Consider the following 24,177-nt stretch of genomic DNA (forward strand, 5'->3'; position numbering starts at 1 on the left):
CACCATCTGAACGACCAGGGAAGCCCATGAATACTGGAGTGGGTAGCCTACCCCTTCTCCGGGGGAACTTCCTGACCCAGAAGTCGAACCAGGGTCTGCTGCATTGCAGGCAGATTCTTTACTAGCTGAGTTACCAGGGCAGCCCCTACCTATGTTTAGTAGTTAGATATTTTCATGCAAGTAACAACTCTCTTCAAGTATTTAGAGCAATTTGTTGAGTGATGGTTGCCACAGGTGAAGGATTTGAGAGAAGCACTCACTAAGGTCACATCAAGTGCTTATCTATGTGCTGAGAAAATTGTTTATTTCACAATATTATAAAGATTTTATTAATATTTAGACAACAGATCAGTATAATCAAGAGATTGAGAGGCACCACTTCAGTTAAATGCTCAACACGGTCTTTGATTATGAAATACCTCCTTGTTCTTTCTTCTGTTACCCTGATAAATTTGAAAATTTACCTTTCGTAGTCCGTCAATATATTTATTGAATATCTACTATGGGCAAGATACAGAGCCATGCACCATGGGAGATTTTGTCAGGCACTAGGCTATTTCTACCCTAGAAACTTATAATCTAGCTGAGATCATAAAATATGTTTTCCTAAATTAGCAACTAAGAACACAAAGAAGTAAATAATAAATGTCAAAAGAATATTACAGATGACATGTATTATAAGGAAGTTAGGAGCCTGCTCCTTTCTGCTCCAGTAGTTCATTACATACCCTTATTAGAGCAATTATCACATTGTAATTATTCACTTGCTGTGAGTAATTTACCTGCCTGTCTCCTGCATTAGATCATCAGCCCCTTGAGGGCAAGGATTCAGTTTTATTCATCATTGTACCTTCAATGTTTACCACATTTTTTGGTGTATAATAAATACTTAACATATTGATGAATGAATGAATAAATGTAGGTCACAAGAGTCAGGCACCTCTTTTGTGGCCGGGGTTGCAGAGTCGGATACAACCAGGTCACTAACACTCCACGTGGGTTGGTTCATCTCTGGAGTTAGATTGTGGGGTCTGAATTGCAGCACTACCTTTGAAATGTTCTATGAGCCTGAAAACTTCACTTGATTTCTCTGCAATTCATTTGTTCATTGGTAAAATTGTGGTAATAGAAACTTTCTTTATCAGCTAATTTTGCTATGGAGTATATCACCCCCAAAACTAATGGCTTGAACAGCAGTCATTCATTTAGTTCAGCGTTGTGTGGGTCAGTAATTTGGGTTATGTTAGTTCTTCCGTCTCGGCTGAGTTCAGCCACACAGCTAAGCTGGGTCATCAGGTCAGCTGGGAATGGCTCCATCCATGTGGTATCTCATCAGCCATGGGCTAACCTGGGCTTTTGCACATGGCAGCTGTCAGGGTTCAGAGAGGGAAAGTTGAAATATACAGGGTCTCTAAATGGTACAGATGAACCTATTTGCCGGGCAAGAATAGAGATGCAGATGTAGAGAACGAACTTGTTGACGCTGAGGGAAATGGGAGGGTGGGACGAACTGGGAGAGTAGCATTGACACATACTTACTATCATGAGTGAAATAGATGGCTAGTGGAAAGTTGCTGTATCACAGGGAATTCAGCTAGGTGCTCCGTGATGCCCTAGAAGGGTAGGATGGGGGCTGGTGAGAGGGAGACTCAAGAGGGACGTGATACATCTATACATATGGCTGATTCACTTTGCTGTACAGCAGAAACTAACACAACACTGTAAAGCAATTATTCTCCAATTATATATATATATATATATATATATATATATATATATATAAATACAAGGCTTCTTGAGGCTCAGATTTGGAGCTGGCACAAAGTCATTCCTGGCGGATTCTATTGGTTGAAGCAAGTCACAGGTCCAACTCATATTCAAACTGTGGGGAAATAAACTCCACTCTTGATGGGAAGATCAGCCAAGCCACATTCTTATGGGGTGTTTATACAGGGAAGGATGGAGATTGGGGCCAATCTTATAATCTACCATACTGTCCTAGGATTAGCAAGAGAATTAAGAAAATAAAACATCTAAAGGATTCAGACTAGACTCGTGTCCACTACACAAGTAATAAGCTCAATGTGTGTATTTGTGCTTGGCCACTAAGTCGTGTCCGACTCTTTGCACCCCTTTGGATTCTAGCCTGCCAGGCTCCTCTGTCCATGGAATTTCCCAGGCAAGAATACGGGAGTGGGTTGCCATTTCCTTCTCCAGGGGATCTTCTTGACTCAGGGATCAAACCTGCATCTCCTGCATTGGCAGGCAGATTCTTTACCACTGAGCCACCAGGGAAGCCCCTAATAAGCTCAGTAAGTATTAGCTATTATTATTCTGCTTGAGGTTGCCAAGAAAAGTTCCGCCTCAGACAGAAATCTGAGTTTAATTTTGAGAACTAGGCAGAATTTCTGTATGTAGAGAACCAAGGGCTTCCCAGGTGGACATGGGCTCAGTCCCTGGGTCAGGAAGATCCCCTGGAGAAAGAAATGGCCACCCACTCCAGTATTCTTGCCTGCAGAATCCCACGGACAGAGGAGCCTGGCGGGCTTCAGTCCATAGGATCACAAAAAGTCGAACATGACTGAGGCAACTTAGCATGCAAGGTCTCTTTTAAGGACACAACCTAAGTATGGGCACTATGGTTGAAAGCAGGTCATGTTCAGAACAGCTAGCAGACTTCTCAGCAGTCCTAGAACTAGATTCTGGATCTCAGGATGCTGGCCAAGGAGCTGGGTTTGACCGTGGGGCCATAGTAAACCATTGGCTTTTGACTAAGTGCTAGTCCATAGCATTATTTTTTGTCATTTCAGTTTTTGTTTTTCAATAAGCTTCTTGATGCTGATGGTTTTGTGACATCTCTGGCCACATCTACCAGAGATTTAAAACAAAATAATAGAAACCTATGAGTTTTGTCTGGGTTTTCCCACTCCTTGACTTTGGGGAATCAAGAGGTCCTTCCCTCCTCAGTTTTATTATAAAATGGAATAGTATCTCTACTTGTCTTCCCATGGTGGTAGTCTGAAAGGTCAGGTCACAGGAAGTAGTATTTATTAACCAAAAGATACACCAGAGAGGCCAGATTTTGGTGTTTAAATAATTGGAAGATGACTCATACACATCTTAAGCAAAAAAGTCAAGGAGAGAAAGTTTCAATGTGGATGTCCCCTCCTGTTAGGCAGCAAAATACTTCTTGAGCTGCTCTGAAGAGAAACTTGAGTTCACCCAGTGAGGTGAAATGACCCTGAGCAACAGGAACCACAGAGTCACCTGGGTCCCTGCTACCATAAAGGCTGACCAGCCTGCACAGAGCTGGTGGTAGCTCTCGTTAGACTGCTCAGTGCCAGCAGTCTCAGCATCTTTCCACTGTACATAGTTTAAATGCAGATTCACTGATGAATAAATTTGATAATTCTGTTGAAGTATGAAGACTGCTTGAATTAGATGACTACATGATCATATTTAATTTTTTTTGTAAGACAATTCTGGCTCCTCTTAAGCCATGTGGAATCCATCCCGCTGAGTGCTCTTGACTAGTCACGTCCTTCCTGCCATTTTAAAAACAATAGTGGCAGAGATGCAAGCTGCTGGTAGTGCTCAGCAGGACAGATCAAACACACAGATGCAATTTCTGTACGTTGAACAGTGAAGTAGGATAAAATTCAAATACTTACAATCGCTTAGTAGCTAGCATCTGATTGCTGCAAATTGAATCTCTCATAACGGGATTTATTGTAAATAGTGTCATATCATTTGTGAGTTCTGCAATAATTTCAGTCAAAGCCAGGGCAAGATATTGGATGTGTGTAATGTACACGATAGAAACACTAGTTTACATACAGATTGTGAATGGATTTTATTATTATCAATATTCTTTTTTTTAATTGCTTACAAAAGAGCCATAATTGTCATTTTTCTCTGAATTTAAAACATTCTCAAATAGTGTAACTTCAAAATCCAGAAGAAAGCAGCCTAACCACTTCAACAGCTGTTTAAGAATTGCAATCTCTAACCACCCCTTTCCCTTCTACCCAAGTTGTTAAATAAGCATTGAAATTATAGGTAGTTAAAATTTTTGAAATGTTACTTTTCTATTGTTTGGAAATGGCAGAAGTCCTAGTAATCACAATTAGTGATCAATATATCCCACCAGTAAATATATATACATATATGTAGAAATTCAAAATTAAGATACTGCAGGGTCTAGAAAACATACCTTAATTTCTAATTCCCTTATGATAAAATGGAAAGATGGCAATAATTTAAGTGATCAATACTCTTAATTTGCTTTTGGGTTTAGTTCCAAATATGTCATTGGAAGCTCATAAAAGATCAACATCAAAAGCATACCATAAAAATTGTACTTTTAGTGTTTGAGAGTTGGGTGACACTTCACACACTTGATAACTTCAACTGCTAATGAAACAGAACCCCCAAAAGGCACTATATTACAGTTACACAGTCTTCCTGTTCAAGATCTACTAAATAAGAGAAATTAAAAAACTAATAGTAAGGCCAGAAGATTTGGATAATCTGTTCTTTCCTTTCCCTGCTCTAATAAAAAAAAAATCCTTTTCTATTATCTTATCATGTATTTGGGCTTTTTTATTATAAATATGACTATGAGAACACAGCATCTCAGCAAGATTGAATAAAGTAGTCTTGCTCTCAAATAACCTAGGATATTGATAAAGAAAGACCATTGTGAGGGATAAACGCTTGGGTTGGATCCTGCCTAGTCTATTTAAGAGTAAATATCCCATATGCATATTAATGTTGATCATTGTAAGTGGGAAACTCCTGAATTCTGAACCAAAGAATTTTCAGGTTTTCCCCTCCCTTAAGCAGGTGTCTTTCATCTTTTACCAATCAAAGGGGAAGGTTAAAAGGCAGGATTTCAGTGGTACCCTGATGTGTATTTTAATATGTTTACTAATCAGAGCACATATCAGTCAGAATGAATCATGTTCATATATTTAATAGCCAGCAAAACTCAATTTAACTCAGATCCAGCTTTCTTCCATGTTCATTTTCTTCAAGGGCATACCTACCTTCCTTTTCCTGCTTCTTCTTTTTTTTCCCCTTTCTTTCTTGGACACCTCCAGCCCCCATTGACAACCAAAATGCAGGGCTATAAATGTAAGGGCGCAATACATCATGAGATAAGTCTAAGAGAACACGTCCTCTACCAAAATGCACATGAATCTTTGGTACAGCTGAAATTCCAGAGTCATGCTGGGGTTCATTTTGCATGCTAAGCAGGGTCAAAAATGTGAGCTCTCTGAGATCGACCTTATATATCAGATGAGCTCCAAAGTTTAAAGGTTACATTTGTGAAATTGCAGCTGGCTCTCCTAGCACTTGATTCTAGCTCCTGCAAATCAAAGACTCCTAATTGAAAGGCAAATCTGACAATAGGATAATTTTCCAATTAAAAAAATAAAGTGACTTTTGAACCCTTCCTGCTGAAGAGCTGACAGAGAGGTTCCGAGATGGTTGTATAACCCGACAAAATGATGGAGAAAATATGTTTTCCAACAAGATCATAAAGCTTGAATAATGCAGGGAAGCAAATGTAAAGCGAAGAGCTGTCCTCTATTCTGTCTACTTCCCCCACCCCTGCTGTACACTCAGCCACTCAGTTCTTAGGCAAGGACTCCTGACTTCCAAGTCAGACCCAAACCCCAAACACCAAGATACTATAAAGTGGCATCTTGGCAGACTTTGAGATGAGACGGTTTCTGCATTTCCCAGTGTAGGGGGGTTGTGGGGGGGGGGGAGCAGAGTGAAAGGGAAAAGCAGGAATGTAGAGAAATCTGGAAACAAACAGCTCATCTACAGACACAAAAAGTTTGCATATTGCACAGAGCGCTTGAAGATCATAAATCTATGCATGAGAAAGATGTAGTGGAAATTTTGGGGGGGATTAGAGTTTATTTTTGTCATCTCTGTGAGACAGCTACTCATTCATCCAGATCACAGCTAAGAAAAAAGCTGGTCACAGAAATTAGCAGTTTCAGCTCAGCAGCGAAGTCGCCAGCCTGTGAAGGCAGAGAGAAATTGACTAATTAGCAATGCGCACTAAAACTTGACGGTTCTTTATAGAGAGAGAGAAGAGAGAGGGAGAGAGAGGGAGCCGGAGGGAGGGGGGGCTCGCTTTTTCCCCTTCTTTCTTCCAAAGATGTTTGAAATCGCAGTCATTTACGCTCGACAATTTTTACAATAGCCTTGAGCCATAATTTTGCGAGTCTCTCCAGCATCCATCCCCCTGTATGGTCTCTCTCTACTGGCCAAGCACGACCGTTTCTCTCCCCAACCGTGGATTTCCTATTACTCTCGTTACGACTCACTGAGCCCCAGGCCCAAGGATAATGATGTGTTGTTTCTTGGTAGCATAATTTGTCACACGTACATTTTTTCTTCTTCTTCTCTTGCAGAAAGCTCTGCTCCCTCTCTCACTCTCCCTCTCTCTCCCTCTCTCTCTCCCTCTCTCTTTCTCTCTTTTCTCCCTCTCCTACATTTTCTTGCTGTTGCTAATTCATGGTGATCAAATGATGTACGACAAAATAAATTGTAAAGAGTGACTGCCTGGAGTTGGGAACCAGAAGGTGTTTCCCACCCCCCTCCCAAGGAGAGAACAAACCTTTAAAAAGGAAGGACAATTGATTTTTGGGGGGGAGCTTAAGTGAGCCTTGACTTTGCAGCTGGTTGAAAGCAGGTAAGTTTCTGGCCTTGTGTCTGCCTTGTGTGTATTTTGTTCTGTCTTTTGGGTTGTTGGCGAGGGGGAGGGCCGGGGAGGGAGTCTTTCAGAGGGGTGGGGGGGATGGCTGTGTGGCAAACGCTCATAAAGAATAAAACTCCAATTGCAAGAAATAAGCAGATGAGGGGGAAAGGCAAAGGAGGAGAGCAAGAAGGAAGGGGAACAGGAAAAGATGTGGCGGTGGGGGGGTGGGGGGGGGGAGACAACGAAGCGGGGAGAGCGAGAGGGAGGTATGACCGGGTCCACTTCAAGGGAGAGACTCTGGGAGGTGTTTCGGAGAGCCTGAGCTTTGGGGGGGCGCATCGTTGGTGGGGGGCGGGTGCTGCTGGGAGAGGGAGCTCGCTGGAGGTTAGGGTCCACCTGGAACGGGATGATAAAGTGAGTGGAGAGCAGCCCAGTCCGGTGGAAATAGGAAGCCGGCGATCCAGGACTGGCACCAGGCAGGGCAGAGTGAGCCGCAGTGGAAGGGGCCGGTCCGGCGGGATCCCTCGGAGCCGGGCGGCGGCGGCGGCGGCGGGTCTCCCGGGCGCGCGGGCGGGATGTGGGCAGAGAGGAGCCCTTTCTGCTCAGCCCTAGAAGGTGCAATTACAGGTTAAGGACCCGGCGTATCGACTTCGCCTCGCCTCCCCCACCTCCTGCCCTCCTCCGCCGAGATGCGGGCAGCTCAGACTTTTTACAGAAGTAGTTCCAGGGCCGGGTTGGGGGTGGGGGGGGGGCGGGGAGTGGGGGGTGCTCGAGTGGGGGCCCGCCGGGGGCTGCACCCAGGGACTCAGAAGGAAGCTGCGGCTTCGGGCGGCGATGCTGGGTGGGAGGCAGAGACCCCGCCCCCCCACCATCGGACAGCCCCCACCCCTCCCCCAGCACCTGCCCGTACACTTGAACTTCTCGTAGTTCCAGGAGTTAAAGCCACTGCGCCTCGTGCCCGGGAGGGAGAACCGTCCACGCGAATCCCACCGGGCCTGCGGGCTCTGGCTCTTAATCCATCCCAGTGGTCCCACTTCCTCCCTCCTCATCTTCCTCGGGGCCGCCCAGGCGGAGAAAGGGAGACACACGCCCGAACTTGCGCGCTTAAAAATGCCAGGGGGTTTGGGGGGATCTCGGGGGTGGGGGGCTGAAGGGATTCTCCTGCCAGGTTTAAAGCCGTCTCTGAAAAATCAGCAAAACTGAGTGGTGACGGGGAAAGCCAACAGTTTGCGAAAGCAGAGAAGCAGGCAGGGCCGGGGTGAGGGAAATGAGCTAGAATTGATAAGGACAGCTCCCGCCTCTGCCGAGTCCACTGAGCTGGTCCTCACCGCGCTCCGCTGCACTTTCCCGGGAGAAGAAAGGGCTTTATCTGCTCCCGCAGACGATTAGCCCGGGAGTTTCTCGGGGCAGCGCGGATAATCGAAGGGGTTCCCAGCGTTTGGAGGGCTAAGGATCACCCCCCTTCCCGCACGCTTGTCGGGCCCCCTTGCCCACCCACCCACCCCCCAAAACTGGACCAACTGCGAAACGCAAAGCTGCGGGCGCCGAGGTGACCTGGAAGCTCCGTCGACGGTCGCCTCTGCGCTCTTGGGGGGGCCCCCCGGGCTCCCCACGCCCCGGCCTCTTCCCGCCCCGGCCCGGCATGGACACGAGCCCACGAGGTGTCTCGGCCTCAGCCGCCACTTTGCCGTCGCTGCTGCCATCGCTGTCGCCGCCGAGAGCCGAGCCCGGGTGGTTTTAGGAAAAGTGAGGGACCAAGTGTGGGGGTCTCGGAGAGAAGAGCAGCGGGCGCCCGGACCCCCAGACAGGGCCCCGGGGGGCGGGGGGGAGTGGCGCTCACGGATCCAGCACATTCAGACTTGCCTCCTAGGGTCGGGTCCGTCCGGAGACCTGAGCTGAGCACTGACCGTGGTTCTTCGCCCTCCCCTCCCCTCCATACCCTGCCCCACCCCGATCACACCCCACCCCACCCCACCCCCACCACCGTGCTCACCTTCCTCCCATCCCCCACCCCTGTCTGCCAGGTCGGAGGCGGGTTTAAAGCCAGGTGCGCCGAGGCAGCTCGCCATGTCCAGATCCGGGGACCGGACCTCCACCTTCGACCCCAGCCACAGCGACAACCTGCTGCACGGCCTCAACCTGCTGTGGAGGAAGCAGCTGTTTTGCGACGTGACCCTGACGGCCCAGGGCCAGCAGTTCCACTGCCACAAGGCCGTGCTGGCCTCCTGCTCGCAGTATTTCCGATCGCTCTTCTCCAGTCACCCCCCTCTCGGGGGAGGGGTCGGCGGCCAGGACGGCCTGGGGGCCCCCAAGGACCCACCGCAGCAGCCGCCGCAGCAGCAGCCGCCGCCGCCGCCAGCGCAGGAGGACCCCGGCACTCCATCCTCCTCCCCCGACGACAAGCTGCTGACCAGTCCCCGGGCCATCAACAACCTGGTGCTCCAGGGCTGCTCGTCCATCGGGCTGCGCCTGGTGCTGGAGTACCTCTACACGGCCAACGTGACCCTCTCCCTGGACACGGTGGAGGAGGTGCTGTCGGTCAGCAAGATTTTGCACATCCCCCAGGTCACCAAGCTCTGTGTGCAGTTCCTCAACGACCAGATCTCGGTGCAGAACTACAAGCAGGTGTGCAAGATCGCCGCGCTACACGGCCTGGAGGAGACCAAGAAGCTGGCCAACAAGTACCTGGTGGAGGATGTGCTGCTGCTCAACTTCGAGGAGATGCGCGCCCTGCTGGATTCGCTGCCGCCCCCCGTGGAGTCGGAGCTGGCGCTCTTCCAGATGTCCGTGCTCTGGCTGGAGCATGACCGCGAGACCCGCATGCAGTACGCGCCCGACCTCATGAAGCGCCTCCGCTTCGCGCTCATCCCGGCCCCCGAGCTGGTGGAGCGGGTCCAGTCGGTGGATTTCATGCGCACCGACCCGGTCTGCCAGAAGCTGCTGCTGGACGCCATGAACTACCACCTGATGCCCTTCAGGCAGCACTGCAGGCAGAGCCTGGCCAGCAGGTATGAGACAACAAAGGTGGGGGGTTGGGGGGGGGGGGAGCCCGAGAGGCCGGAGGGAGGGGAGAGGGCAGAGGAGAGGGGAGAGGGGTGTGCTGAACAGGAGGTTCCTGCAGGCTGAAAACAACCGAAAACAAACAATTCAGACTGTGAGGGGGAAAGTTGATTTCAGAGTCCCTGAAAGGTCAACGGGAAACTGGCCTCCGTGCATCCCCGACTGCTAGAAAGTCCACGTTCTCAGTATCTGCAGAGAGGAAAATGGGCTCCTGGGCTGAAATTGACAGGCAGGTGGGACCAAAGGTCCGGGCCATTGGAAGTACAGCTTGAGAAGTCTTCCTACCCAGTCCTCCTCTACCTCTCAAAATAGGCTTGGCTTAAGGAAAGGTTCCTGTGATGAGAAGTACCCCCGCCCACTCCACCCCTTTCCTGCTTCGGCGAGCAGAAGTGCCAGGGGACAACTCCAGAAGACAAGCTTTTCATTCATTCCAACAACTCAAGTTATTTGTTTGTTTGTTTGTTTGAGGTTTGCTCCCGTTGGAGGTTTGAGTTCTAAAAGGCTTTGTCTTTTAGGGTCGCTGTTGGAAATTCTGGCATCACCCACACAAACTTTTCTGTGTTGTAAAAAAGAAGACCTTATCCTTTTCACTTTTAAAGGAGAGCCGAGCAAGAGATTTCCAGGAGGCAGAGTGAATCCTGCCTAGTAGCTCCCATGTCAAAGGGGAGCACAGTGGAAATCTGAGAAGAGGAGTAGTTAATCTAGCTGCAGTTAGGTCTGTGCGCCTGCTCTAAAGTCACAAAGGAGTTGGAGAATTGTTGTTGTTGCTATTTGGAATGTGTCCCATATGTGTATTGAAAGTGGGATTTCCTGTCCAAGGGGAGAGAGAAAAACAATGCCTTTTTAAAATGCTGCTGAGATTAAAAAAAAAAAAAAGACTGTAAGAATTGACAATCCTGTTTTATTGGCTCCAATTTTAAAACCCTTTTTAATGAGCCCTCGCAGAGGGTTGCTTTTTCTTTTTAGAAAAGAAGCAGTGTCTTCTCTGTTTCTCAGGATAAAACATCATGAGTCCTGATGCCAAGTACCCCAGTCTTATCCACTAAGTGCTGTGTTAGAAAGTACATGGTTTAAGAATCCATCATGGCCTTTTCCCACTCAGAAGGATGTCTGGAAGATGGTGTCCACTTTCTGCACCCTTATGGAATTAAAGGTTTATTTTTTCCATCATGATGTTTCTACCAGACCTGGGTAACTGAAGTTTAGGAAACTGGAAGATATTCTCAACTGTTGTTTAGGGAGCACTGGTGGTCATGTGAGGCCCACGGGAGGCATGGGAAATCTTGAACTTAGAAATCTTGTAAGTTGCTTTTTCTAATGTTGGTAAGAAATGAATTAATAACCTGTAGTGTCAGAAAATAACACAAGAAAGACAATAACACAAGCAAGAATCCAAACTCTTGTGCTTGAATAGTGAATACAGAAGTCCAAATGACAACTAGGACTTGAAATGTATTTTTATTTTGTAAGAGTTCCCATTTGTCTAAAGATCAAGTTGGTAAATTTAATGTGGCGGGCAAATGTCACCACACCAAGGAACATTGGTGATCAATATTCTGTTATTTTAACTTTTATGACTTTTAAACAACTTAAAGGTATACTTAATTTAGCATATATCTTACATATTAAGTTATAGTCCTGAGCACACATGTATTCATATGTTTTAAAATGTACTATCTAGTGTAAATTCAGAAACCTAGAAGGAAAATAAGATTTAACTTGTCCTAAGCGTAACTGGGGGAAATGAGAATTATACATTTGATCCAATAAATAAGCCTAAAGTCCTCAATGCACTTTTACCTGATAAATACGTCCTAGGTTTCAGTGTTAGAAGAGTTGACTTTCAAAATGAAAAATCCATTTCTCACCTTAGTCTGGATTCAGCACGCCAGCTGGGGCCTTCTGGCTCTGTCGTGGTGGATGGCTGAGATACCAGGCTGCCTGGCTCCGTGACCACACAGTCCAGCTTCACTGGGCCATATCATTTGAAGGATATGTAGTGCCGTCTGACCACTGAATGCTTACAAGTGTCATGGATGCTGCAAGAATCTGATACTTCCGCAATAAGAAGGAGACTGTATTTTCCTTAAAAAGCAGATCTGGAAAACAGTTTATGTGAACCTATTGTTGATCTCAAAGTAATATAATTTTGGACTTTGTTCCATTATTAGGAACTGTAGCATTTTAATTTGGGGGACTAATTACGTTATTCTAATTTTAATTCACAGAAAGAATGCAAGAATAATCACCAAGACCTTAGCTTTAATGTAGACAAAAATGCTGTAAGTTGCAACCAATAGTATGATATCAGCCCATTTATTACAGTGTCAGCATAATATAAAAATGTTCTCTCAGCTTTACATGTAGTTTAACAGAGGGATAAATGTGTTAAACAATTATTTTTGAAATTGCATCAGTTTTATTGAAGGCAATTGGATGGAAGGGCATTGTATTTACTACTTTTTATCCACCTTTAGTTTCTAAAGTCTTAAGTATGAAAGAGCTCCTCAAATTCAGAGAAGGAGCTGAAAAATTAAAACTGGCCAATCTATTGGAATAAGTTCAAAATTCAAGCAAATAGAATAACTTCAAAGGAATTTACTTGTTTAAGAGTACATGTTTTCTATAGAATGTAGGAATATTAATATAATAATTATATATGTTTTAAAATTTTTAAATTATTGAGTAATTTGGAATTTTTTAAGTCTAAAAAATAAAGCAAGCCAAGCATAAAGACTTTATAAATATGCAAATTAATTTAATTTTGTCTTAGATGTTAGTTTTTCTTATTATACCATTTATACTCAGATTCTATTTTATTTTAGCGAACTGAGCACTGAGGATATTAAAAAATAAGACTTATTATCTTATATTCAAATATACACATAACTAATTTAAGATCACAGGACATGATTGAACAAAAATTAAAATATTTTGAAATCTTATTCCTTAGTTATTTTTATTTCGCTTTATTGCAAGAAATGGGACACAGAAATTTTTGGAAAAGTTTCTAGAATACCTATTATTAAAGGCTTCTAAAGCACAAAGATTTAATAAAGTGGCATGACTTGCAACATTTAGTGCATTAAAAAGTAAATATCAAAAACTTAGAGTGCAAGTTCAGTGCAAGAAACCCCCAAAAGTTTTTTATTTGTATTTTTTAAGTTGTTATGCATAATTTAGTTATTGGCCCAAGTAAATCAAATTGGACTGGATCTCTTACATTTTCATTGCACCTCCCACAATGTAACAGTTATATAAACATTTACTGAAAGTTGAAGGAATGGAAATTATAAAATAAGAAAGCCTCAGTGAGTAAAATATTACGTTTTCCCAATATGTTCTTTAATCTTGATTCCTCTTGCACATAGCAAAAATTCATTGAACCTCCTCCAGGAAAACACCTGTGACAGAAAAGCATTTGTAAAAATAATTATATTTTTTAATATTTAATTACAAGCCATTGCAGTCCCATATACAGTCCTGTATTGAAGTACAGTTTTCAAGAGATTATATTTTATAGAAGATAAAAGTTTACTTTATAAAGAATTCACTTTCTTCAGTCTTTTTAAAGATTTCACATAAATTGATATAAAAATCTATTTAAACATCAGGAGTACTAATTATCTATTTGCTAAAATGACTTGCAATGATTAAAAAGCCATTAGAATTCCTTAAGGCATAGTTTTGCCTCCTGGTTTTGATGCTTAGAAAGTGTTTCTTTAAATGTAGGATAATATTTTCCATTGGTTCCCTTCCTAAGACCTGAATAAAATCTCAACAAAGCAAACTAATCTTGTATCCATGAATCCTTTAAATCATTGTTTCCCTTTATGTCAATTTGGTACCCTCAGATAAGAACTTGCTAGGTAGTTAGAGTTTCATATCAGAAGTCACTCAGCCATTCAGAATACAATTTGTTTATTATCTCAAACAGGACCGTTGATGACAGAATTGTGTCACAGGTGTGGGAGACAAATAGTTATATCCTACAATCAAAAGGCAGTTAGAGTAGATATTAGTGCATTGCGCTGGTTCAGAGTACTTACTGACCACAGTGGACATGTTCAAATTTCAACTCACCTTTGTCTTTTTCCCCATTTTGAACACATTGGGCTCGCTCATTACCTTAGCTAATTTCTAAGTTATCTCAACTTTCTACCTTAAAAATTCAGTGAAAAATATGTTACAGTAGTTACTTCATACCAGATAATGTTCTAAGCATTTTACAGACACAAACTTATTTAATGCTCATAATAGCCCTAAGTTAGGATGGATACCATCATTTGCCTCGTTTTATAGATGGAAAAACTGGTGCACAGGGCAGTTAAGCATTTTGCCCACAGCGGCACAGCTAGTAAGTGGTAGAGCCAAAGTCAGCCAAGCCGGTGGCTCTTGAGCCTGTGTTCTCATCGATGATGTTTCTACTTATTACTGTGAGCCTCTCTATCCTATCATATAATCTGCTGATTAGCCTTAGAGTTATATGTAAAGTTAAGACTTCTCTTTTGGAAAGACATTTGTGAGGGTTAAATTTTATTTTATTTTTTAACTTTTTATTTTACGTTGGAGTACAGTTGACTTACAATGTTGTGTTAGTTTCAGATGTATGACAAAGTGATTCAGTTATACGTATACACGTATCTCTTCTTTTTCGAGTTCTTTTTTCAATTAGGTTGTTTCAGAATATTGAGCAGAGTTCCTTGTGCTATATAGTAAGGGTTAAATTTTAATGTATCTGATTTTAAAAGAAGTTAAGGAGGGATATTACTCTGGACTAGAGGTCAGCTTTTTTTTTTTCTGTTAAAGATCAAATAGTAATTATACTTGACTTCAGGGTCATATTAACTCTATTGCAACTACGTCACTCTTCCTTGGTAGCACAGAAACAGCCATAGTAACACAAAAATAATACATAAATAAACGAGCATGGCTGTGTTACAATAAAACATTTGTGAGCATCAACATTTCATGTGATTTTCGCATGTTATGAAATATTCTTCTTCTTTTGATTCTTTTCAACCCTTTGAAAATGTAACAACCATTCTAGGGGTGGCAGGGGGGACTATATAAAAACAAGAGGCAAGCTGGGTTTGCTTTGTGAGTCATAGTTTTCCAAAACCCATTTTAGGCACTTGGACTGCATCAGTGAACAGAATGGACACAACACTTTATCCTTATTCTAGTAGAGAGAATCCCACTGGTCTTCTTGCTTCTGTTTGGAAAGAGTTCACATCTAAATTATTCTACCCTGCCAAGTTAAAATTTCAGCTTTCCATAGTAAGACTTAAAAATTTAAACAGTGATCCCAGGAAGGTAAATGGTGATTAATTAAAACAGTGAATGAGCTGCTCACTTTCACAAACATACTGGATATAGACCCAGCTAACATAGACTGATCATTATTCAGGATAGGCTTTAATATCATTGATATGGTATTTTAATGATTTCTGGTAGGAAATTAGAAGAGCCAGGTACATTTAACGCACTGCTTTCTGAGATTGACATGCACATATTGAATGAACTAATCTAGGCATATAAATGAACACGTGAACAATTACTTTTATAAATGTCAACCTGTATCTCCAGCTGCTGTGATCAAAGGGCACTGTTGTCAGGACTTCTGATTTCTAAGTGAATCAGCTGGACTGAGTATGTCTATAGAACCTCTTTGCCTTCTCCAAGGTGGGTAACCCCTAGCAGAGCACGTGTGCTGGTGTGGGTTTGGCTTATGTGTTTATCTCCCAACTAGATCAGCCTTGACCCCAAAATACGAGTTCAATATGAATTGGTATCGGTCTTAAACATAATTGTGGGTAGACACTTAGGATTTGTTTCAGTTTCATATGAATTGACAAAGCCAACAGAAGATAAAAGTGGAGATGATTTTAAAGATGCTCACACACACACACCTGCACACAACGGCTGTTTAATAATGATACCTATCACTAGTTGAGCACTGACTAGTTGAGCATGAGTGTGCTTAATATATTACTTACATTCTTTCTAGTCCTTTCAGTCTTTTAAAACGTTAGACAATTGAGGCTCAGAGAAAATAAGTAAGTTGTCCAATTATCTGAATAATGGTGAGTTGAAGTAATTGTCATCCTTTGAAGTATAGCCTCTTGAGTGAATATTGTAATGAATATGAGTGAATATTGTACATATGACTTCTAGGAAAAGGAAACTCCAATCAACACCTCCACATCTTTGTTTTACCACAGCACAGAAGTGATTAAAACTTGCAATTTTCTAACTCATCTTCAAACCACCAAGTGAGAGGAAGAGAGTAGAAAACTCAGATTCTTTCCTACTGGTCTACATACTCAATTAACTAGTTCTGAGACTAAGGGGCTAAATAATGAGTTTGCTGAGATTTAGTGCTATGATTATTGACTCTAAAAGTAAGGTGAGCTGATATATTTTAAATAAATTGATAAAAGTGATTTCCCTAGGGGTCTGATAGTTAAAAGTTCGCCTTCCAAGGCAGGGGATGCAGGTTCGATCCCTGGTCAGGGCACTAAGATCCCACATGCCTCATGACCAAGGAACCAAACCATAAAAAAAGCAGAAGCAGTATTGTAACAAATTGAATAAAGACTTTAAAATGGTCCACATCCAAAAAAATCTAAAAAAAAAAAAACAAAGAACTTTACAGTTTAACTATGAAAACTAATTGTGAAAATAAAACAAACCGAAACAAAGCCTTGAAGCTGGAATTGGAACCAAGAGATTTTCCTCCTCTGTGTGCACTGGAGTCCTGGAGAACTATCAGCTTTGTTTCTGTGAAAACAATAGAAAGCACATGTTGATAATATTTACAGTTGATAAATACAACAGGTAGAAGCCCAAATTATAAAAATACCTGTATGTTTCATTAACAAAAAATAAGATTATGCTAATTGAGATTTTATTCTGTTTACATTTTGTTTCAAGTAAATCAATTATCCTTCAATAAAAAAATAATTAAAACAAAAAAATCCTTGACAATTAAAAAAAAAATCATCTTAAGAATTGTTACACCATAGTGTTTGTGCCTTCTTTCATTCATTTAGAATTCCAGAAAATATATTCAGTGCTGTGTCCTTTCCATTAACATCCAAGGTAACTCATGATGCATGGATTACTAATGATGATTTCTCTTTAATAAAATACCAAATAACCACTATTTTGATATGGACAGGAGAGTAAGTTAACCAGAGGAAGGACTTTCAGTTGTAGTATATAGTAAATATGTCTATTTTGCTGTAAATATCAAAAGGGCTTATTTATTCACAAATGTGAATGACAATCATGTTAGAACTATTTGCAACATTAGAAGTAAAGCAGAAAGGTACTAGAGAAAACCTACAGTAGTTGGGGAATGGAAATAGCAAATATTTGTGATAGAAAGAAAATAAATCATAGGAAAGTAAAAGAAAAAAAATAAATCATAGGAAAGTAAAAGAAAAAAAACAGCAGTAACAAAAGTACATGGAAATACAGTAAATCAAAGAAAGTATTAAGAAATAAACCATCTAAAAAAGAAACAAAAAGAGAACTAATAGTAAGGGAGGATAAGCAAGAAAATTCTAAAGTTTGGAGAGTGGACACATTCAATATTTGTTGGACTCATAAGCACAAATTAAGAAGCATTTAAGTCACTACATAGTGAACATATAATTTAAAGAATTACAGTGTTCCACTAAAAGGGAAAATAACCTCATTCCTCAAAAGAAAAAAAATTCAGCAAGAAGACAATGGTCAGTCATGGAACCTTCACTCCTATAACTTGATCCAGTTCAATAATTATATATTTGTAATCTAGTTAAAATGTTTATAAATAACTCTTTGTTCTTTGCTAGATAATGTAGTACTTTCAGAAGTGTGGGTTTCAAGGTTATGCCAACAGGAGGAGAAGAAAATCTGAGTGTGTTCTTCATGAATCTTGCTGCTGCTGCTAAGTCGCTTCAGTCATGTCCGACTCTATGTGACCCCATAGACAGCAGCCCATCAGGCTCCCCTGTCCCTGGGATTTTCCAGGCAAGAACACTGGAGTGGGCTGCCATTTCCTTCTCCATCATGAATCTTAATTCCCACTATAATTGGTGCTGGTAGCAGTCCTGAGAATCAGGGGGACTTCCATGACCTTGGATAGCTTTTCTAAACTAAGCCAATGACTGTGCCATGCACACGGTGGGAATTTGGGGTGATGCATCGAATTGACTGCTAACAAGAACCTCTGTTGTGGAATAGCCCCCAAACTTGTGTCAAACAGGTATAACACACCAAAGTCTGCTATGCTCTGAGATATAGGGTAAAGAACATGGACGCAGTCATGACTTCATGTAGTTTGCATATAAGAAAAAAGAGTAAACAATGATACAAGTTAATCACACTGATAATACATGCTATAGATTAGAAAAGTGCTATGTTCTGAGAGCTGGTATAACAAGGTACTGTAACCTTGTTACAGTGGCCAAAGAATTCTTCCTCTACAGAAGTTTAAGATGAACCTATTTCCAGAGTAGGAATAGAGATGCAGATGTAAAGAATGGATATGTGGACGCAGGGAGGGAAGGGGAGGCTAGGACAAATTGGGAGAGTAGCGTTAACATATATACTCTACCACGTGTAAAATGGAGAAGGAAATGGCAACCCACTCCAGTATTCTTGCCTGCGAAATCCCATGGACAGAGGAGCCTGGCGGGCTACCGCCCACGAGTTCACAAGAGTTGGACACGACTAAGCAACTATACCACTACCACCGCATGTACAAAACAGATAGCTAGTGGGAAGCTGCTGTATAACACAGGGAGCTCAGCTCGGTGCTCTGTGATGACCTAGATGAGTGGGATGGGAGATTGGAAAGGAGGGGATATGTGTATACATGTAGCTGATGCGCTTCATTGTACAGTTGAAACAATACAATATTGTAAAGAAATTACATTCCAAAAAAGAGAAAGAAAGATGAGCTTTGAGAATTGAGATGGCCAGGGTAATGGGTCTGGAGGAAGGCAGGATCTGGAAGCGGGGAGTTACAACCTGAGAGAATACTAGGCAGCAAAGAGTTTTTGGTACCTTCCAGGAGCTGGAAAAACGAATGAGTGGCTAGAGACTATGGAAGAAGTGTTGTCAAAATCATAGAGGAAGTTGTCAGCCGTGCTAAGGATTAACCACTACATGGATGAATCCCATATGAAAAAATCAGCAGGCTTTTATGTTTGTTTTTTGTTTTTTTTTTTATTTTATTTTTTTTAATTTTATTTTATTTTTAAACTTTTCATAACTGTATTAGTTTTGCCAAATATCAAAATGAATCCGCCACAGGTATACATGGCTTTTATGTTTGAACTGACTAAATGAACAGCAGTATACTGGAAACACTGCCACCTTTGAATTCATAAACCTAAGTGTGTATCTTGGCTCCACTTTAGCTGAGTAAAATGGGTTAAGAATTATATAGTTCAGATTCCCAGGGTTTTGGTAAGGATCAGCTGAGAACATGGAAAAAAGAAACAACAAACTTATGAACAGAAAGTGCTATTTGTAATTGATTTTTAATTTTAAAAGATACACTAAGCAGATTTACCTGAATACATTTTTGCCCATCAAGAACACTCTTGAACAGATTTGTGATTTCACTGATAGCACAGAAATAGACTTGTAAGGACTTAAGAGTGAAGTTGGAGGGATCCGAAGGTGATCACAAGGGCATCAGAAGAAAATGGGGAAATCAGAATTTCTGATTGCTCCCAGCAATTTATGTTTAATTTCTCAAAGGGAAAATGATGGCCTTTTTAGATACTACAAGAGTCTCCTATTCTTTCTTTCACAGAGGAGAGGCCCTCTTCTTTTTAATCTTATATATTCGATGTAAAGCTTGGTTTTCTGCGGCTCGCAGGGCCTCTGGTGTCCCTTACTGGCTCTCTTCTCCCAGGGCGCCTGCCAGCGGGCTGGTGGGTTGCACCTACGTGGGGACCCGGGCTTCCTCCAAGCTCAGCTGGGCCACCGTATGGAGACTGGCTCACTGGAGGCTGCAGGGAAGTGAACTGAAGAATTACAGTCAGTTTCACTTCCCTGCCTTATGTGCCTTCAGGTGCCTCTGAAGACAGGCGAGGCCAGTGAAATGGAGAGGAAAAGGAAGAGAGAAAGACCCAGGTTAGAGAAGAAAAGAGTTATTGAAAATGTAGGGGCATTGTTGAAAAATGCAGATGGTTGCATGCGTGTGGATGTCTTGTGTGCATAGCCCCCCGACATAGTGTGCACCGTCGGCCGTCAACTTGAAATTTTCTGTACAGTGGCTCCTGAGAGGTTTTGTTGTTTCTTATTTTTTAATCAGCTAAGGGTCTTGTGTGTAGGTTTGGGGCAGGGACAAAGATTCAGAGTCAGCACTGAGTGAAGAATTACTGGGTTGGGAGTGTGCCTTTTTCACCAAACAGAAAGTAGTCATATTTGTAACTCCTGCTTAGAACAAAGCTGTGGATACTGACTGGCCCTGATTTTTCACACCCCTCAGAACCAGCGTCCCTGGAACATCCTGAGTAAATGGAAAGGATTAGAAGAGGGAATGGAAAATGTCTGAGTCAGAGAGCGAAACTTAGAAGAAAGAACTTTCATGCTTTAAGATGCACACCAGGACCTCAGCACTTTCTACCCCATATGCATAAACAGAGGGTCCTTGATACTGTGAGGGAGTTCAGCCAGTATTGGTGCCTTATAGAGAAGTGTGCGGCTCCTTGCAGGGACCAGTTTGGTGGATTGGTTACTATGACAACAGTATCGCTACTGTCAGTGGCAATTCCTATAAACTCCCTGTCTTAAGGTTTTCACAAGGGTTCTCTCCAAAATGACATCCGTAGACACGGACTACAGAGTAAAGCTAGGAGATACGTGTATGGAGAGAAAGAGAATATGACATAATAGGAGATACAGATTAAAATGTTATGCTATAGTGCAAATATCTTAAACAGTTCTATTGCATAGTAATTAAGACCTAAAAGTCAGACAGATTCAGGTTAAATCCCACCTTGACCACATATAAGCTGGCTCTCCTTGGGCAGTTGACTTAACTTGTTTTCAGATTGCTTATCTCTGAAATGTCAGTAATGATACCCACCTCCTCAGGGCAATCCTGAATGTTGGGTGAAAACATGTACTGAACTTGACATAGTCCCTGACAGACAATGCATAATTGTTGATAGCTTTTATTTTTATAGACATAATTCTGTTTATATCAATTTGCCCTTCTGTTCACTCGTTAGGACTCCTAACTCCATACAGGATGTTTATTCTAGAACCGGATTCTCACAGCCTGAGTTCCAAGTGCTGCTCTCACAGTGATGAGGTTTAGCTTGACAGTGTTTGTTTTATCCACCTCTGAGTAGACTGCAGAGCTGAGGCCCGTCCTGAGTCTGGTCCATCCTTTTGATATATCCATGTCAGCAACGGAAAAAAGTTAGAAAAGCCTTTGTGGATTCAGGTTGAACAGCTTTTCTGAGATGTAATTTACATCCAGCACAACTCACCCATTTTAAAAAGTGTACAATTCAATGATTTTTAGTATATTTGTGGTGTTGACAGTCATCACCACAATTAATTTTATTATTTATTTATTTATTTTTGTGTGTCCTGGATTCCCCAAGACCACCTTCACTTCTGAGACTAACTGCAAGTTCAGGGGTTCAGTTCAGTTCATGAACTGACACAGCTCAGTCGTGTCCGACTCTTTGTGACCCCATGAATCGCAGCACGCCAGGCCTCCCTGTCCATCACCAAGTTCAGGGGTACTAAGGTTAAAAACAAAGACAAGCCTTTCACCTAGAACATTTTTTAATCACTCCTTCCCTAAAAGACCCCATGAAAGTCGATCAGTCCTGTCTGACTCTTTGCAACCCCATGGACTATACAGTCCATGGAATTCTCCAGGCCAGAATACTGGAGTAGGTAGCCTTTTCCTTCTTCAGGGGATCTTCCCAACCCAGGGATTGAACTCAGGTCTCCCACATTGCAGGCAGATTCTTTAGCAGCTGAGCCACCAAAGGAAGCCCTAAAGACCTATTAGCAATCAGCCCCGACTTGGCCCTGCCTTTTGCAGCCCTAGGCAACCAGTTATCTACTTTCTGTCTCCATAAATCCATAGATTTTCTTATTCTGAACATTTCAAACAAATGGAATCATGCAACATGTGGTGTTTGGTGCTGGCTTCTCTCATGTAGCATGTCTTCAAAGTCTATCTATGCTGTAGCATGTAACAATACTTCATTCCTTTTTATGGTTAAATAGTATTCCATTGTATAGATAAACCACACTTGATCCATTAGTGGATGGACATTTGATTTGTTTCCATTTTTTGCTACTGTGAATAATGCTGCTGTGAGCATTTATGTGTAAGTTTCTATGTGACCATATGTTTCTCATTTCTCTTAGATATATATACCTAGGAGTGGAATTGCAGGGTCATATTGTATCACAATTAACACTGAACAAGAGGAACCATCAGATTATTTTCCAAAGCAGCCGCACCATTTTTCACTACAGTTCCAATTTCTCCACATCCCCACCCACACTTAACACCCGTCTTTTTGACTATAGCTGTCCTGATTGATGTGAAGTGCTATCTCACTGTGATTTGCATTTCCTTAATGGCTAATGCGGAGAAGGCAATGGCACCCCACTCCAGTACTCTTGCCTGGAAAATCCCATGGACGGAGGGGCCTGGTAGGCTGCAGTCCATGGGGTCGCTAGGAGTCGGACACGACTGAGCGACTTCACTTTCACTTTTCACTTTCCTGCATTGGAGAAGGAAATGGCAACCCACTCCAGTGTTCTTGCCTGGAGAATCCCAGGGACGGGGGAGCCTGGTGGGCTGCCGTCTCTGGGGTCGCACAGAGTCAGACACGACTGAAGTGACTTAGCAGCAGCAGCAGCAATGGCTAATGATGTTGAGCATCTTTTCATGTGCTTATAGGCCACTTGTATATTTTTTGGAAAAAAAGGTTTATCAACTCCTTTGGCCACTTTCTAGTTGCGCTATTTTCTTTTTCTTACTGAGTTGATGAAGTCTTTTTGACCTTTTTAGGAGGGCTTCTTATGGTTCCTTGGTCAAGCTGGGGCCACCTTCTGCAGGAATTGGGTGTCCTATTTGACAAAAATTAAAACAAATGCATGCAGATGTACAGTGGAAAATTCTACGAGTACTTTTATGTAGCACATATGTCTAGTGTGTAAAATTCTGGGTGTTTAGTGTGGCAGAGGACAGTGTCTGTGGTTGACTTTGGTGCTGTTTGTTTTCTTCTTCATGTGATTATTTTGGCTTTGTGTTGATTCAGGCATTATATTCCTCAAGTGTAGGAAGATTCCTTGGTGTAGCAAATCTTTTATTCAAAGAAAAAACGTTTATTACTCAAGTATTAATTTACATTATCTAAAAGGCAGATGAGAATTTTTATTCAAACTGTGTTTATACAATAAGTATTTTAAGGAAATGAGGTAAAATTCTTCGACTGCCAAGACAGTGATAATTCATTAGAACTGCTGCAGAAGAAGGAGAAATTAAAAAAAAAAAAAAAAAAAAAACCTTTGAAAAACAGATGCTTTCATTTGAAAGGGGATTCAGAAGTGTTCCTTGTGGGGATCAGCAGGAAACAGCAGAGTCCAGAATCCTCAGTCATGGCTGACATACACCTTCAGGCTTACCTCCTCATATCACCAAGGCAGTTTCTGACATGGAAAAGCTAAGTTTATCAGGAGAATAACTTGTCCTGTTTTATCTTCCTTTGCTACAGTGTCCTTGCAGTTTTCTTTAGGGACAAAAAATATCTACTGCTCTTAACAAGAAATTACTTTTGCTACTCTGGTAGGTTAGGTTACTTCACTCTTTTTTTAAAAAAAAATCATTCATTTAATTTTTGGCCATGCCTGGAGGCATATGGGATCTTAGTTCCTTGATCAGGGATCAGACCCAGGCCCACAACAATGGAAGAGTGGATCCCTAAGCACTGGACCACCAGGCAATTCCCATAGGTTACTTCACTAACTCTTGCTTTGAGTGTATGGATATGGCGGAATGTTCAGCAAATTGTTTCCTAAGCTTCATGTTTATGCTTCTGGATGGAACAGTTTCTATTTTGATTATCAATCTCTTCGAACAATCAACTTCTTGCTTTCTGTTAAAAGATTTACATGACTACTACACAACAAAGAGACTCCAGACCACCGTCATAGATCTGAGTGCAAAGCAGTAGAAATATTAACATAGATATCTTATCTAGTTATTCAAAGGGACGAAGTGTTATCAAACTTACAACTTTATAGTTTTTAGTAGCACTACCAACAGATCTCAGGAATGCAGAGCATCACCTAAATTAGTCACTTTGTGTATCAAGAAGGCAGACACGTCCTTTCCTCGGCAGAAG

General features: G+C 42.1%; 1 protein-coding gene across 1 annotated transcript in view; it reads left to right on the forward strand.

The window, feature by feature from the left end:
• The first annotated feature begins 8,788 nt into the window (after positions 1-8,788).
• KLHL14 (kelch like family member 14) overlaps positions 8,789-24,177 on the forward strand; it is a 108,656-nt gene continuing 93,267 nt past the window's right edge. The window contains exon 1 of the mRNA XM_055559418.1: positions 8,789-9,729. Coding sequence (XP_055415393.1) covers positions 8,789-9,729 — 941 coding nt within the window. The remainder of the gene's footprint in view (positions 9,730-24,177) is intronic.

Source organism: Bubalus kerabau, chromosome 21 (assembly GCF_029407905.1).
Source record: "Bubalus kerabau isolate K-KA32 ecotype Philippines breed swamp buffalo chromosome 21, PCC_UOA_SB_1v2, whole genome shotgun sequence".
NCBI lineage: Eukaryota > Metazoa > Chordata > Mammalia > Artiodactyla > Bovidae > Bubalus > Bubalus kerabau.